Source organism: Onychostruthus taczanowskii, unplaced genomic scaffold (genome assembly GCF_017590055.1).
Source record: "Onychostruthus taczanowskii isolate IOZ18803 unplaced genomic scaffold, ASM1759005v1 scaffold98, whole genome shotgun sequence".
Taxonomy (NCBI): domain Eukaryota; kingdom Metazoa; phylum Chordata; class Aves; order Passeriformes; family Passeridae; genus Onychostruthus; species Onychostruthus taczanowskii.
The window spans coordinates 1,338,171-1,355,793 of NW_024507879.1; the positions used below are offsets into that span (position 1 = coordinate 1,338,171).

General features: G+C 38.4%; 1 protein-coding gene across 5 annotated transcripts; it reads right to left on the minus strand.

Moving 5' to 3' along the window:
• Positions 1–478: 478 nt before the first annotated feature.
• On the minus strand, positions 479–17,617 carry SLC25A16 (solute carrier family 25 member 16). Of its 5 annotated transcripts, none has more exons than XM_041427247.1 (10): positions 16,602–16,694; positions 15,438–15,625; positions 14,748–14,850; positions 14,379–14,512; positions 12,636–12,699; positions 6,661–6,782; positions 6,067–6,133; positions 5,170–5,332; positions 4,223–4,291; positions 479–2,043 (listed from the first exon to the last, which is right to left on the minus strand). In XM_041427247.1, exons 3-10 carry the CDS (start codon positions 14,785–14,787, stop codon positions 1,887–1,889), a joined length of 816 nt encoding a protein of 271 aa, XP_041283181.1. In that variant the 5' UTR covers positions 14,788–14,850; positions 15,438–15,625; positions 16,602–16,694; the 3' UTR covers positions 479–1,886. The 5 variants fall into 5 exon arrangements, with proteins under 5 accessions (XP_041283181.1, XP_041283182.1, XP_041283180.1 ...); XM_041427248.1 differs by having other exon boundaries at positions 15,438–15,495; positions 16,602–16,654; XM_041427246.1 differs by lacking the exons at positions 14,748–14,850; positions 15,438–15,625 and adding an exon at positions 17,520–17,617.
• Between the last annotated feature and the right edge of the window lie 6 nt (positions 17,618–17,623).

Genomic DNA, 17,623 nt, shown 5'->3' on the forward strand with positions numbered 1-17,623 from the left:
CCAGACTCAAGAATTTAGGAGACACTTTTTATGTTCTCTTCCTCTCCGGCATGAACATGCTGGGTTCTGCTTTATTCTGCCTTACAACTGCTTAACTTACAATGACACTCTTCAAATACATCCCTGGTAGTAGAATTAAGATTTAAAACTCTTAACTTAATAATCCCTAACAGTATTCACATGAAAAAGAACTGACTTATTTGCTCACACAGCAAAACAATACAGAGAAAAGAAAGGCACTTCAGTTTTCTAATACAATGGATTGACCCCTACTGCAAGAACTTTAAAACTTAAAAGTTCATTGTGATATTGGCTAGTTTTCCTTTATGGGAAACTAAAGATCAGATGAAAAAGTGCATTTGTTGTCTCTTAATTAAGAATGACAACATTGTGCGTATTTACCTGTAAGGGCAAATGGATCATTCCAGAAATATGTATTCCTCCTGGCTGCAACACCACAGATCACACAAACACACTGGTTCAAAAAATTTAATAAAATAAATCCAGATACATTTCATTCTCTGTCCATTGCTACACTGTAAGTTTCAAAGAAATACACATTTTGAAGAAACTGGGGGGAAAATTGAGCCACAGAACTTGGTATTGAATATATAACTGAAAATCCAGTTTGTTAAATTTGTCAAAATTAAGCAAATCAGTCTTACCATTCATCACTTAACGTAACCATTGCCAATTCTTAGAAGACACTAAAATATTCACAATAAATAAATAACTTACATGAAGTAAATGCTTTACAGTTTCCTGAATCAAGTGAGTAAAATCAAGAGTACCAATGCAAATCATGTATAAAATAATTCCCTCCAGAAAAGGAATCGCAGGAGGAGGCCAACATGCAATAATCTATTGCATCCCATGACTTTGGGAACAGTACATACACACACCTACAGAGGCAAATACAATCTTAATTTTCCTTTCTGTGTGAGGTTGCATGTGGTCCATATGCCTAAACAAGTAATTGCAGCAGCATGCAGTCTTCTTTGGCACCATGGTTTAAGGGAGGGAAAAACCTGTTTACACCAGCTACTGCTGGGATAGTACATACACATAACATCCTCAGCCTTGGACAAACCAAACCACAAACACAGAAAAGCTTTCTAAGATTGGACCCCTACCACCTGCCACAAGGACATCTTTTTTAGCACTCATCCCTGTAAATTTCCCCCCACTTTAAGTTGTGTAGTACAGCATTTCTTAGAATAGAATGTACACCAAGGAACTGGTTTCCCAATTGCAAGGTATCTAATACTGCTAAATACATCCTGATGGTTCTAGCTGAAATGGCTGAAGATACCTTCCTGTGTAGCAAACTGAAGACATATGCATTGTTCTTGCATACAGAAACTTGTACAGAACAAGAATAAAAGGCTGCTTGAAGTGTGCTCTGCCAAGCTCAGCTTCTACAGACCCGGCAAGGATCTGAATGGCTAAATCATTGCATTATGTTCAAATCAGTTTATTTCATTTAATTTTTAAAGAACAATGGACGCCTAATTACTAGCTTCAAAAGCAGCATAATCAGCAGCAAGTAACTCCTGGAATGGTGATAAAGCTAAATAACTAACAGCTTGGAACCTGTATAAAACATGGGTGTCATCTCCAAAACTGTGTCATTCCTAAAATTCATCTAATGAAGCCTAAAAGATCAAGTGCAAAAAAAGTGTTTAGAGCTAGCTAATGTTTATTTTGATGTGTCACCCGGTTTTGACTCCAGGAAATTAACCACATTTTGGCAAATAAAGGTGTCAAACAACAGCAGGTCCACAGTAACAGAAAGCTTTTTTTGTTAAACTTCAAGTCATTTATTCATCAATATAATTTGAGGATTGATAGTGTAGTTTTACAGAAAAGTCTCCTAAGAGAAAGAATCAGTTGAGGTGCAAGAATTGTTTCATAAGTTCATATGTGGTGAAAGCCACGGCCTGGGAAGGAATACAGCGAATGTAATTCAAGGACAGACCACGGTACAGTCCTCTTCGTACTCCGTGTTGTTGATACACGTACTTCAGCGTCTGCACCATGGTACTGCAAAGATAAATCATTGGTGGATACACATATTCAGAACCAAAATCATTTTCCTTCAATACAAGATACTTTCTACTTGCGTTTTCAGAGATCTATGGAGAAAAAGCCATGGCATTCCACACAGCAAAGCCACATGACTAAAAAGCCACGTATGACTAAAAAGACAACCTGGGCCTCCGCAAGAAATTTGGGCCCAAGGGCTGGGAAATGAAAGAGGATGGTGCAGTCCCAGCTAAACAAGTGTTGGTCTGAAAACACCTGCCCTACAAGACCTATTACAGTATTCTACACCAGAATGGCTCCACACATTCTCTTGCCTAACCGGCAGGAAAGAGCAGAGAAGCATAAATTCCTTTTACAAATGATGATCTGAGAATATAATATTTTACCTTATTAAAAGCAGAAATTGCACTGTATGTGCAAAGGGAACCTTCTTCACATACTTGTATTGAAACTAAGCAGACATGAAATGGAAAGCGCTTAAAGTGCTTGGTATTTCCATGCTATCGAAGACAGTGCTCTTGGAGAGCATCTTCTGTATGTTCCAAAGCTTCGAGACTTCCTGCCTGCTTTATCCTCTCATCCTCTAAAGACAGACCTGTGTCTCTCCATCAAGGCACAGCTCTCTATATGGTCACAACAAAATTGTTAAATGGGGAAGCCTGGGGTCTGTAAAAGTAGTCCTCACAAATGCAAAAAGTAAAACCCTGAGAACATCTCAGGATCTCCTCTGGTCACGATGACCCTGAGATGTATTAAAAGTCTCTTTTCCCCAACCCAGCTGTCGAAGAAGGAGTCAGAAGTCCTCGGCTGTCGTTCTCAAGGTTGTTTATTATTTCTTATCTAAAACATTTTCTGCCTGGCCTGCCAAGGTCTGTTCAGCAGGTCAGTCTGAGGCACACTGCCCTCCCACGGGGCTGGCCTTGTCTTTTATACTTTTAAACTTCATATTCGATATTTACAGTTATGTTCCAATACCTGTCACCTCTGTTAGACAGTGACTCTCTACTCTACACCAGTCCCAGAGTGCCACCATCACCAAGAAGATGGAGGCTAGGAAGAAGAAGGAAGAAGAACAGGACAATGCCCAAATCCCTCCATCTTGCCTCCTAGACCCCTATAGTAAAACCCCCAAAATTTTTCTTTTCACCCTGTAAGTGTTATGCTATCCAAACTTTTGTGACCTTTAATTCTTCATACAAAGGTGCTAATTTGTTCCACGGGTCCAACTCCAAGCCGCAGGGGTTTCTGGCTGCATGCCAGGGTCTCCAACCCCCCTGGCTGGGGTTCAAAGGCCCCTGGCTGGGGCTTGGATCATCCAGGACTGTCAGAGACATCCTGGGCTCTGACAAGAACTATGAATACATTTTCATATTAAAATGATCAGGAGTGGAAAGTAACCAAGGGAAAACAAAGGCTGGTAAAGAAAACAGAACAGAACCTTCACAGTTAAGCAACATCGAGGTTGTTTGTGAAAGGTCACTCAGGCTGCTCTTGGTAGGATCCAACCTTCCACACAGGAGGTTCACAGTTCACAACACTGGATTCAGACATACACAATTCCACAAGATTGAAACTAACCAAGAGAAAACCATCCCAGAATTCAAATTGATTAAGACAATTTGAAATTCAGAAAGTTTCTCAAGATGAGAGCTGATTTAATACTATTGTGATTTTTAAGTTATTATGGTGCTTCTACTTCTACTGGAGGAACCTCAACAATGTGCAGAGTGTAGGAGATTACTGCAAGCACAAAATAGCTCAAATAAAATTTTATTATGCAAAATCATCTTATGGAACAGATTCTGCACCATTAAAATACTCTGAAACTAGTTCATTTCAGTAGAAGCATTTGTGTCTTTTTCAGAGAGCTTGCTGATATGAAAGGTAGCACAAGTTGCATTAAAATATAAAAAACCTATTTTACTAGTAGAGATACAGGATTACTAACAAGGATGCCATTGTTATTTCAGGTATTTTTTTAACCCCAGATTGATTAATGGTAGCCTTTGTCTGTGGGGAAACTTCTTTATTAAAAGAACAAGAAATCAAGAGCATAGTTCAGGGCGAGGGAGTGGCTGTTTTCTTATGGCAGTTGCTTTCTTTTAAAGTTTAAAATTAAGAGCTGAACTCAGGTCAGACATCAAGAACTCAGTACAGATGAAAAGGAAATACTCACAGGCACTTTTCAGAGTCTGGGAGAACCGCTCCTAACTGCATTCGCCTCCGAGTCACATCCAGGGGATATCTACAGAGGAGACATTGGAACTGCAGCTCAGGCAGATGTGAGACAACTGTTGGAATGTTGTTTAAACAAGAATACAAAGAAGTCCATGAGCAACCTCCCAGCTCTCTTTTCACTGAGTCAGGAATCCAGCTTAGATTCTCAACACAGCTGAAAACCCTCCAAAAAGGGAAACTCCCCTTACACAACCAAAACCAGCAAACCAGAGCTCTTAATATATTCCATTTGGCACTAGTAAGGAAGACAAATGAATATCAGATGAGAGTATAAAAGAGTCTGTAAAATGTTGAAGGGAGAAGACACCTGAAAATAAAATTAACAGTTTAAAAATTAATAGGCCGTGATATTTAAAATGCAGTGATTTAGTGAAAAATCCATACTATGTAAGTCCATTAAATTATTTTATGGACAAAAATAATATAGAACAAGGACAGGGTGAGAAAGGAAAAAGCAAGAAAAGTAATAAAAATGCCAAATACAATATCTAAGACTTTGTTTGATTTTAGGTTTTTTAAAATCCTATGGTTTCACAGGTTACATAGGTTTGAAAGTAAATTAGAATAATAAAGTCCTGCAAATTATGATCAGGATCAAAACTTTTCAGCTTTCCAAACAAGCTAAGAAACAAGATTGTTACTAAAAAATATTCCAGTGGGTTTTAGGAGATTTGCCTGGATTTGTTTAATTGACTCACTGGATAGCTCTTAAAAGACCCTGAAGATTAAATAGATATTTAGTAAGTGAAACAATAGGAAATACTTGCATTTCAGTATTTGATTAATTTAAAAACCTTACTAATAATTAGATAAAACTGTGTCAGAGAAAAGTTTCTTTCGAATGAACAGCTACAGAGATGAAACCAGCCCCACGCCCAAACTCACGATATGGTCTGAGCTATCGCTCCCGCTATGCCACCACACAGCAGGTTCACGTGCGTTTTCAGAACCAACACATCGGGGTTATCCAGTGAAGGCCGTCCAAGCAAGTTCGGTGCTTGAGCAAGTCCAATGCTCTTTAAGGTACCAAAGGTAAAAAATGAAAAACCTAAAAGGAAATTGAATTTTATGTACTTTCATAAAAAACCAAACTGTTTGTTGATGTATCATCACAAACAGAGAGTTGCATTTACAAAATGAAACTATTTTTCCCCTTTGGAAGTTTTTTCTTAAGCAGAGTAACAGAGAAACAATATTTTGAACTTCTACAGAAACTTCTGTCCAAATGGATTTGTGTTTATGCATAATGCTACAAGAATACTTCAAATAAGCTAGACTGTGAGTTTTAAGTTACTGGATTGCTGTCAAGAATCTTTCCGTGCTGCTAAGAATTGCTCCTGAGATCTTTCTAAGTGAGGGACATGTCTCAGCTTTTAAAAACGAGGGTAGCTGAGCCGGGCTGTCGTGCTCCTCTGCTCCACATCGCTGCTGCTTCACAGGCGGGAGTGTTTACGGAAGAGCCACCAGGAGATGGAGCCAACGGAGGCTCTGAGGCTGCATTTACAAAGAGCCAGCTCCCAAGGACCTGCCTGCTGGAGAGAAACAGCCTCCTTGCTTCCTTGGGGGAAAACTGGGAAGTACGAGACAACCACTAGTTTACCTTTCTCAATCTCAACTCCAAATTGCAGAAAAGCTAGGCTTTGACTATTGAAGACACTTTTTAAGGAGCATCATTGAAGGTGATTTGGACAGAAGCTAATCAACTAGGTGTGCAAATATATTAAATAAATTTAGTAGTGCACAGAACTGCTGAAGGACTGGCACGTTCTGGTTTTAACTTACCCGCATATGGTGCCATTCCCACCACAGTTGGCATCAGCCCTCTGTAGAATCCACTAAAACCACCCTCCTTTGAAAGAAAAACACAGCAGCATTTGTAGCAAGAAATACAAGTGCCTTGAGTTACCCCACTGTTCAGACAGACTCCCGTGACAGCAATCTGACTAGCACCATCTACCACCAAGGAGCTCATGTCACATTCTGCTTCCTGTGCCTGAAGAACTGAAGAGACAACTGCCTGGCTCCAGAGGAGATAAATAAGTGAAAATGAAGGCGAAAAATCTACACCCAACATTATAACTGGAAACATTTATCCGTTATACATAGCCCTCCTCCCCAAATCTTTTTGGTAACATTACTACTTTTCTTGAAAAGCAGCTTTTCTGCTGTTTCTGACCTCCCACGTGCACGAGCCTTAGCTACAGCTCAGCAGCCTAAGGCAAAAGCAGAATCCAAATAACTTCTTACATTAAAAAATTCAAAGTGCACACAATGAAGTCATGTTATTTTGCACTAAGCCATTATGTTCAATGCAGTGCAACATTATTTAAGAGCATACTTTGCTTTTTCAGAACTGAAGATTAAAAGAAAAAATACCTTTGTGTAAATCATCTTGAATGCATGGATAATTCCCATGTACTTGTGTTCCCCTTTTACTTGGAACGCCAGGCGAACTCTAACCATATCAAGAGGGTAAGTACAAATCACTGCTGTAATACCTTTATTAAAAACAAAAACAAAACAAGCAAACAAAACTCACCTACACCTTATCTGATTCTAGGATTATTTTGAAAAGTAGAATTTCCTTTTCTGGCAGCAAATACAATAGCACAAAAAACTATTTTGTTACAGAAACACTTAAAGTCACTTACAATCAGTAAACAGGAACACCAACTCCAGCAACACACAAAGGATTTGTCTGTACTTGGTGTTCACTGAAGCAGCACACCCAGGCCTAGATTTTCCAAGATTTATGGGCCTGACTGTACTCACCTGAGCTTTGAAATTCATAGCTCCTAAGAATCAGGCTAATCAAGTACATCAGCTTCACTGGATTGCAACCATGAAACCTAATCCTACCATATTAAAAAAAAAAAAAATTTCAAACCACTGAATTTACACGTTTTATTCCAAAAAGGTTCTGTCAGAATTTGGTGTCATTACTGGGTATAGATACATGTATCTATCTACTGTATCTGAAAATACTAAACATATTCTAAAGACACACTAAATATATTCTAATTACATCTAAAATAGAACCAGGCTCGTACTGATGAGAAGCACTTAACTGTGTTTGTTGTATTACTGCATTTTAATAGTTCATGTTACATCAGCACTTCTGTTTTAAAACTGAGCAGAAAAGCTTTCTGGACTTAAGATGCAAAATAAAAGGAAAAAAAAAAAATCAAATCTTAGAATTAATCCAGTTAGGAGTTGCTTCAAAATAGTTTAAATGCTGACCAACTTGCAATTTTGGAAGCACAACTCCAGTACAGAAAACAACAATTCTAACACTTGCCTGAGTAACAAATTCTTTCCAGCTGCTAGGTATTGAGGTAAACCACTCAGTGGCTGAAAGTTTTTGGAAGGAATACTTAAAACTGTTGACTAACAACAGTGGTCATTTTCTGATGGTACACCACAGTCACCAAAAAAAAAGCCCCACCAAAGAACCAAAACTCAAAAAAAAAAAAAAATCTAGGGAAAGGCAGAAAAGAAAGTAGAAACCTTTCAAACTGGCACTGTTTTCTAGAAACTGCTCTGATTTAGCCAAATGTAGCTTTTAAAAATTGGTCCTACAGAAGACAAGTACACTTTTGGTGGAAAGAAAATTGTCACCTTTTTTTGTCAGGAAATTGTCACTTCCTTTTAAGTTTTAATATTTTCATAATGACACCTCTTTTTGAAGGTGTATCATCTCCCCTTCTTTCCACAAGGCCAAGACAAATCCATAACAGGGGGAAGAAAAAAAGCAAACACAAACCAGCAACAAAATCCAAATGCAGCACAACCCCTGCAGATGAGCTCTGCATAACATTTATGTCTGGGGTTCAAAAAAAAAAATAAAACAAAAAACCACTGCTCTGATAAGCTGAATGATCTGAAAGTTATCAGGATTAGATGGTGAGATTAAAAAACACTGTAAGTGAGCTATCCAAAAATCTGACACTGGTCAACTCTCAGTTGGGAACCACGTTAGTGGGATTCTGGATTATCCCATCAGTAATTCATTTTTCAAGACAAAAACACCTCTTGTGGAGATTTTGGACAAGTCCTCTGAACAAAAAGCAGACATCTGCAGTTTATTTCTGAGGTTGTCTCACCCACAGGATTCAACAGCTGGAAGCTGCAAAACACTAAAGCAACTTCAAGACTGTTTCCAGTGACTTACATGAAATGCAAGCCCTCAGTCTAGAGCCTTTCCCTAATGGATTCCCCAAGACGTCCAGAAATATCATCAAACTCAAGCAGTTGAAAAAAATTAAGGGAGGGGTAAAGCACTTTTACAGAGCCTAAGAGAGCACAGGAAAGCCATCCCACTTCAGAAAACAGACTTTACCCCCTCTTCTCTTTCTAATCATGCACTGGTATCTGTCCAGGCACTTCCTCTGAACAAAGGCTAGCAATGGACCAACCAAGAGCTTGGTGAACGCACTCTTTAGTGAACACACTCTGAAAATTATACAATTAAAAAAAACACAGATGAAACTGAAAGAAATGGTATGTAGAGTAAGGATTTAAATAGAAACTTTTACTTTTTTTTTTTTTCTTAAAATCCTCTAGCTATGAATTTTTGAAAAGAAAATTAAATAATTAAAAAGGGGATTTGGGACACCAGCCACAATATATGCCGTGTTGTAGCAACTAGGAGGGGCATGTTACTGCTTTACTGTTCATCTAAGGAAAATGTACACACAAGGGATCAAGATTGCTTTTGGGGCTCAAGACAGACACTGTCCCTTCCAATGGCAGCCAGCTGTGGGACACAAAGTCATTGTGGTGAAGTCTACAAAACTACTCATCTCACCTCTGCTCCTTAAATACTATCTTATGAGAAGTCAGACCACAGCACTTAAGGCTCAGCCCCAGGCTTGAAAAAGCAAAGTCTATCCCCACTAATGACAGCTAAGGCAAAAATCTCTGCTGGGGTAGGTTCAACAGGACCGATTCAAAAGCACATCAACAGTTCAGAGATACATACAACACTTGCCACCAATCTGAAATAATCTTAACAGGGGAATGTAGCTACTCCCTTCAAAAAGCCACTTCCTCAAAAGCAGCAGACTTTTTCTCTGCCAATGCTGACTCAGAAGCCAGGGAAAGACCCTTCTTCACTTCCCATATTGTCCTCAAGCACCTTTGACCACTCTTGGGGACAAGATACTGGGTCACACAGACTAGCAGTAGTGACACTGAAGCACATTAGACTGTCCTTGATTTCCTTCCCAGGCTTTGGCAGTTAACAATGAGATTAGCTCCACAGGGATTCATCTGTCTCCCAATTTCCCTGCTATCCCTCTGTTCTTACAAATTTTCTTTCTTTGGAAATAAAAATAAAAAACTGTCTGGACCAAGAAAAAACCACAAGTGAAATACATTTACATTGCAAACACAGGCGGTATGCAAGTTTTATTATCTCTGTATCATGCTCTTTGTACTCTATCAGTAGCTCCAGAGATCAAATTAAGCACTGCCAGAAGATTCAGAGGAATAAAACTCAAAAAGTGATAAGCACAAGACACAGCCTTGAACTACAGATTTGCTCCTTAGCTAATAGAAAGATTATATTATCCAAGTAGCAGCTTCTGAACAAAATAAAGCTTCAGAAACTACATACAGAGAAATTGCTGATGATAAATATTTATCAGGTTAAAGAACATCTAATTTATCACTTCTAGTATTTCTTTATGCCAAATAAATAATAATTCTATTTCCTTCCATAGCACATCCGAAGAACTAGACCAGATTTTTTAAAAATGCTGACTGAAGTAGGTAACTGTTAATTGCGTGCTATTTAAATTGGAGACAGCAAATATCCTCCTAGATAGTGCTAGGTCAGTACTATTTTCAATCACTTTTAGTAAAAGTAAAAAGCTAAAACCAAAACCATACTTCCTGTATTAGTTTAATGGGACTTGAGTTTATTCTAGATAACATCTAGTATTTTTTGGCTTTGTTATTTCAAAGTTAATCAAGTGCAAAAGAGGAAACACATTTCTGTGTTTTGATTTGGATTTTTTTTTATTAGAAAACTTAAAAATAATTTGTAAAATCATTCTGTGATGTTTGATTTAATGTTATTTGTTCATTTTTGTTGTTATTTGATAGTTTTCTTTCCTAAACCCCACCGACCTCTATGATTTCTCTTCTGCCCAGTTCTGTCTTTCCTTAAAATAAGCTATACCCTAATTACCTGTTAATGAAGTGTTACAGCTGAAATTTGAATCACACAAGACTCAGGAAATTCAGAGTTAGAGTTTCCACAGTAACTTTAACTGGATCTCCTTAAACATATGCATTACAATAGGCTTTTCTTTTCTCTCCCTCCACTACCCCCATCCTCACTGTCTTGTTTTCCCCTGTGCATATGCTTTTGATCCTGTTTATCACTTACAGAAGACACTTAAATGTTTCCCACCACTTTGAGCTGATTTAGGTCTGTTGACCAGTAGTCATGTTGCAAAAACATTGCAAAAACAAGATTTAAGTTCAGTGGGTACAGAGAAGTCAAAGCAGACAGCTGCCTGGCTAGATGGTGTAGAAGGGACACAAAGTTCAAAGAAATACAGTTTTATCTAGTCTCAATTTAATCCTGCATCCCACGAGACTGTGAAGGACCCTCTGCACCAATACCGAGGTTTGTGCAGCACATCATCGCCTTTGGTGTTAAGAGTGTAGAAGAAACAGAAAAATATCCTTTATTGGAGCCAGCACAGGAGGGCAAGCAAGAAATATTACCAATTGCTTTCAAGTCTTTTCTTTTTTGTTTGCAAACCTAGAAAACTTCTGTACCAGATTTCAAACTCTCTGCTCTTCTTAGTGCCTCCTTCCTCCCCTCTATCTCCTTGATATACTTAAGATAAACCCTCTGCCTCTTATTACCTAAAGAACATCCCAAGAAGCAGTTAATGCCACCTAGCAAACAAACAGTGAGACACACACACGTGACACTACATAAATACTCGACTGCTGTGTTCATCTCACCCCCAAGTCAAGCTCAGTTCCTCACTTTTGGGGTTCTAAAAATGAAACTATTGAGTATATGGTACTTAAACACACCACACAAAGCAGATCATGCTTGCCAGATAGATCTGTACATTAATTTATTTCTGTTATTCTAACCACACAAACCAGATTTAACCAGTAAGGCGCTTACAACAATGCCAGATGCTATTAATTTATTTATGGGAAGAATTCCACCCTATCCAACACTGACAGATTAAGCTGATTATTCAGTGTTTTCACAGTGCCTCCAAGTCAGGTTGCCAGTCTCTGACAAAGCTCCTGGAAAAGCTAATAATAATAATCTTTTTTTTTTTGGGGGGGAAGTAAATTGCAAAATGTTCCTTGGAACAGTTAAAGCCAGGGGAAAGGGGAAAAAAAGGAAGAAAAAATAACATCTATGGATCTAGGGGTTTTTTTGACTTTTCAGATAGAAAGCCAGCTAAGTTCTGGAACATATCTTAGCAAACAGGCTTTGTTTGTTTTCAGGACTCTTCTCATTGTTTAATTTCATTCTCTTTCCTCTGATGCCACACAAAGCCTGAATGATTTAATGAGATCTTCCTAATTTAACTGAAGGTAGTATTTAAAAATCCCAGTATTTTTTTTTTCTAAAAGAAGCTAAATATGAATACCTGTGACTATTTAAGGACTGTCACTAGACAGTACTAAGCCTATTTCACAAAGGAAAAGCATTACTTCAGTTAAAGCTCAGTCCACTATTACTTACCTTCCCCTGTTTTTTTCTTAGCTACTTTTGACTCAATGACTAGTAAGAGGAAAACTAATAAATAATCATACTATACACTGGCAGTTTACTAATAGGTTTTCCTGCTGCTATTGCACTAATTAATAAATGAGTGACTTTAACATTCACTAAAAAGCATCATGACAATCCTACACTGGACATGGAAAAGTAGAGACATTTCTGGCAAATCCAAACAAATTGCTCATTTGAGAAGCCACAGTTCTCTCTATTTCTGTGGGCATATATTCAACCTAGCAGCAGTGGCAGAGGGGCTGATGAGCTAATTCTACCAGAAGCTGCAGCTTTATAGTTCAGACTGATCACACTGGTTTTTACATTTTTTAAATGCCGTAATAAAAGACTATTAAAAAAACTGTGCTTCACAACATAGCACAGAATTCATGGCTTGCACAAATATGTTTTAAAGAATACTCTTAGACAAACAGGTATCAATTAGGCAACCACAATAAATTAACCATTTACTAGTATATTTGTTTAATACAAATTTGCAGGAGTTTGACCCAACACCACATCAAATCATCCTCTGAAGTATTAACATCTCAGCAAAAGGCATGTCTGAAATCCAAGTACAAAACTATACCTGCCATGGATCCAGCCATTAATCGATGCACATGCCCAGAAATCCCAAGCTGTTTCTTTATTACCTACACAATGTGGAACATTTACAGTAGTCAGATATCAGAAAAGACAGGGAAACACAGCACAAAGCTTATTAGCACATTAGTGCAAACTCTGCAGCAGTTTCCAAGAAGTTTACAATGCTATAAATTCAATCCAGAACACTTAATTACTGTTAGAATTTTTTAACACTCTTTCCACTGCTGCTGTTTCCAATTTCTTATTAAAAACATCAAAGTACTAAAATTCTACTAACAAAGCAAAACAGTAAGTTGAAACTATTTGGACTGTTCACTTCAGAAACTAGATTAATTGTTTATTTAGTTATCATTAATGTGTGTTAAACAAGACAAACTGAGTATATAGAGAGCAAAGGACACTGAACAAAATTAAGAAATAAGAAGAGGTCAATTTTTCTTACATGCACATCATGTGAAATAGTCCCATAAAGATTTTAACTGGATTAAAAAAAAAAAAAAAAAAAGAAAAGAAAAAGGAAAGAAAAAAAAGGAGAAATAAAAAGGAGGAGAAAAAGGACAACATTTCAGATTAAGTTAATTACAGCCTGGAAGGAAATTAGAAATTACTTTCCAGGCTTTTTATCAAATAACTGAGACTTTCTGCTATAAAGATCATTTAGTATCTTACTCCTTGAAGAATTATTTTTCTTTTACATTTCCATGCAAAATACTGTGAAGGTTTCTGGTCAATTAATAGATAAAAGAAGGTGCTATGATGCTAACTGTGTTCTTGAAATTGCAGATTCCTAAATAATTTCAATTACAAGGCATGGCATGCAGTCTTTTATTCCACACAACATAAAATATGTACAGATCAACAGCATTCATTATTAGAGCACAAAGAAAAGAATCTACAAAACCCATTACAGTAACTTCTTTGTATCAGTCTTCTGAAATTTACTCTTAGGGAAGGGACTCACAATTTCAATCCCACTGCCCTCAGTAAATATTGCACCATTTACTTGGCCGGGTACTAAATCTGACCTTTCAAACGTTAAATTTCTCCTCACTAATAGCAAAATGGTATTTTTTACTACAAACAGCAATATTTAAAATACGTTCATGCTAACAACTAACCTCCATGAGATGTTGCAAAGATTTATTATGAATGGGTAAATGCAGAATACCAGAAAAGAATCAACAAATCTTTCAGAACCCTGAAATGAGCATTTTTTTCTTCAAGGCCATTTTTATTTACAGCTTGACAAATAATAATTTGTCAGATCAAATGTAACAGTCATATCTGACAGACTTTCAGGTTTAAGTCATTTTATCCATAAAGTACTAGGAATCCCAACATAAATATAATAAAGTTGTTTCATTCTACATTTTTTCCTACATTATTCACAGAGGGCTACTTCATAGCAATAAAAATAGCAGCAGAATTACCTTTAAGTTACCTTTTGTTTTCATTAAAATAAAGGGTATTATTCTCAACAATACAAACATCTAGAAATCAGTGTGAATTTCTTTTTCCTTAAGCAACATTGCAAAAGCTTTCCAGGTGCCCTGGTATTTTTAATGAGTAAACACTGATAAAATTAAGCCAACACAGAAAAGATGTGCAGCTACTTAATAAGACACAGAAGTTTCAGTGTTCGTTTCACTCACTCAACCAGTCTGTATTCATTGCAAGCAGGGGGAAAAAAAAAAAAAAGAAAAAGGAAAACAATAAATTCAGCTACCTTTTTATATTGGTCAAATGCCATAAACTGAATAGCGCCATACGGAAAGATTCTGATCATCATCGCCCCGTTTCCTTTATACAGCCCAAGGTAACCTTCCTTTTTGGGGACAGCACACAACGTAGAAAATACTCCTGGAACAATAAAAAAAAAAGTATTTAACACTGTGGGGAAGGAAAACAAAAATCAAGGAAATGCTACTGTAAAGAAAGCATACAAAGCTAAGGCTGCATCGTGCTGCTCATGTAATGTGGGAAATCCACTTTCAGTGCCCAAACAGAGCCAGAGGGGAGAGCCTTAAGGTGAAGTTTTATCAGTTTTCTCATTCCCAGACTCAGTGAACCTCTGCACTCAGGCCCCAGTACTTGCCTGGACTGTGAGCAAAGCTCCTGCAGATGCCGCTACCCATCCACAGCAGCCTAAGGCCAGGAACACAGGGGAGGGAACGAGCTAACTTATAGTTCAGTCAATTCTAAACAAATAAATAAATAAATAGTGCTTTTAATTCTAGAACCATGGCAAAATGATATTGCTACATGCTAAACTACAGATTAAATGCCATCACTGAAGAAATCAAATAAATTTGTTTACTTACAACTTAAACATCTCACACTCTTTATCTCAGAGTTGTTGCAACAAGAAGCAATCCTACTTCCTTTTAATCGGTGGGGAACAATGCAACATCACACAAAGTTTGGGCAAAACCTATAGTTTTACTATAAACATTAGCTATGCACAGTTGCTATCAAATTCACTTTTAGTTTGATTCTACAAAAGAATTAACTGTGATAGTCAAACAGTCTTAATTCAAATGCAACTACTACATAAGAACAGAAAATGAAAATGGTATCTTGCTTTCAGGCAGGAAGAATAGAGTGGCTGACAAACTTCCATTTGAAGTTTAAACAAAACAAGTAGCTATTAGTTTCTGGGATTCTAAGAATATTAATAGATTAGTGTACCTTGTTACTATATCATCGTATATTAAGGTATTTAAGGTATATTTAGTAGCAAATTTACTTTTATGATGTCATGCTTATTGCATGCCTCTGAACTTACTTATGCCAAGAGCAGAATTTCTCTCTACGCTGCAATGATGAGTTACTGTTTCTATTTCCTAGAACACAGCGAGATCCACAAGCACCACAATCCAAAGGTATAAAAACACACAGGGAGGACTTTGATGAACTGAGCCATCGTGCCTCTGCACTTACAGGTACCTTATCCACATAATTCTCCTTTTTTGCCTACATGTAACATGGACACACATTCAAGTAAGACACAGTTCAAATAACCAGCATCGTAGCTGACTCCCAAAATAGGAAAGAACATAAGATTTTACTTGCCAAATATAGCACAGTACAAAGCAAATTGAAGATTTAAAATTCCAGTCAAACCAATTATTTCACCCTTCAGTTCTTAGACTTGAGTGTATATTTGTGTCTGTGTTACTAAAACACATTGCTTGTGTTTCCCTTTTTGCCACAGTGAAATATATATCTACTGAATTTTATGATTTAGCGATGATTTATTTCTCCAACTTTTAAATAACATTATCTTTAGCGGCTAAGTTTATAACAAGTTCAGTTACATGCAAAATTAGCCAACTCAATTTTTTTTTCCCTGAAAATTGCAACACTTAAATTTTGGAGCAAAAGTTATGCCATATTTCAGTAACATCTGACATCAATGGCTCAAATACTCTGCAGAAGAGGGCATTGTTAGAGCCCGCAGAGAACAGCTCTGGACACGTGAGTTTGCTCTCACCATGATGCAACACAGATGCTGAATACAGATCACCTGCACCTTACAGCAGGAACAAACCCTCTGCTCCCTCCAATTCCCACCAGCCATGCCTCTGTCTGAACTGCAGGGATCCCCATGGCCCCTGGGAACTCCTGCAGTACAGTTCTCACTGAAATCATCCAAGCTTTGAAGCTGTGGTTTCCAATCTCCTGTAAGCAGAAGATCAAGCCTAGCTCTTACATGCCTTATTGAGGATTATTCTGGCATCTCAATCTCTAACACATCGATTGATACCACAATTTACACAGGGCTTTGTTTTTCTTCTCAAACAGAAACAAAACATGGCATACAGCCTGACCAGACAGATAAAACCTTCTGTCTGATGAGCACCTTTTTTATCAGCCTCATCACTGAGTAAATTAATACACCCAAACCACACACACTGCATTTAAAACCAAAAATTAGCAGCCATCTTACCTAGATGTTTGTAATGGTGGTTATGAGCTTGCAGCAAAATCTTTACTCGATCCAGTGGTGCAGTAGTTGTTTTGGCACAACATCCTGCAATACCTTTCCAAGAGAGAAACAGAAGATTGACAGGATAAAAAAGCTCTTTAGATCAGCAGTTCATTAAGGGATTTTTCTAATGTAGCTAACTCAGGAACTGGAAAAAGCCCCAGTGACAAGTAACAGCTTCCACTAGATGCTACAAAGCCCCTAAAGCCTTAGGGAAACATTTAAGCTACTTTTCCTGTTTACAAAAACCCAGGGCACTGTCCTGGGTCTCAGCTGCTAAGGTCACTGCAGAAGGAACTTTGCTGAAAGTTACTCAAGTTACTTTTCCATCCTATTTCCTCTTTCCCTTTGCGGGAAACAGCTCTTGCTGATCTTCCCAAGGAGGAGGGCTACGTGTCTGCCGTGTACCCTGTGTACTTCAGAGAGTGAGATGCAACAGAGACTGCGGCATGATGTAAAAACTGTAAATAAACACATCCTTCTCCTACCCCCAGCAAATCAGTCACCCGACACAACACCTTTAAAAGGATTTTTCTCTGTAAGGTTATTAACGTGGCCTTGTGTTTGCCAGGCTGTTTCGCCCCTTTACACCACCTTCATCTTCTGAACAGCAACCTCAACAGTCTGAGGACAGGGATAGTCCGCCCTCCCCGAACACCCGCAGGAGGGTTTGGGCTCCGGGAACATTTAACTGGCGGCTGACCGGGGCTCCTCGCAGGTTCTGACACATGTGCGAGTCACTGGCGTGCACCGCGCCACCCGCCTCAGTCCAGAGGGGAAAAAGGAAAAGCTTCCCCGGGTGACGAGACCCGGCGGCAGTTTCACCGGGGACAGCGACACCCCAGTCCGCCTGCGCCGCCCCCCGCCCGGGGCACCCACCTCCGGCGATGAAGGAGCGCAGCCAGTAGAAGTCTCGGCGCGCCGCGGCCGGGGGCAGCGCGGCGCCGGGCCCCGCCGCCGCCGGGGAAGCCATGGGGCAGGGC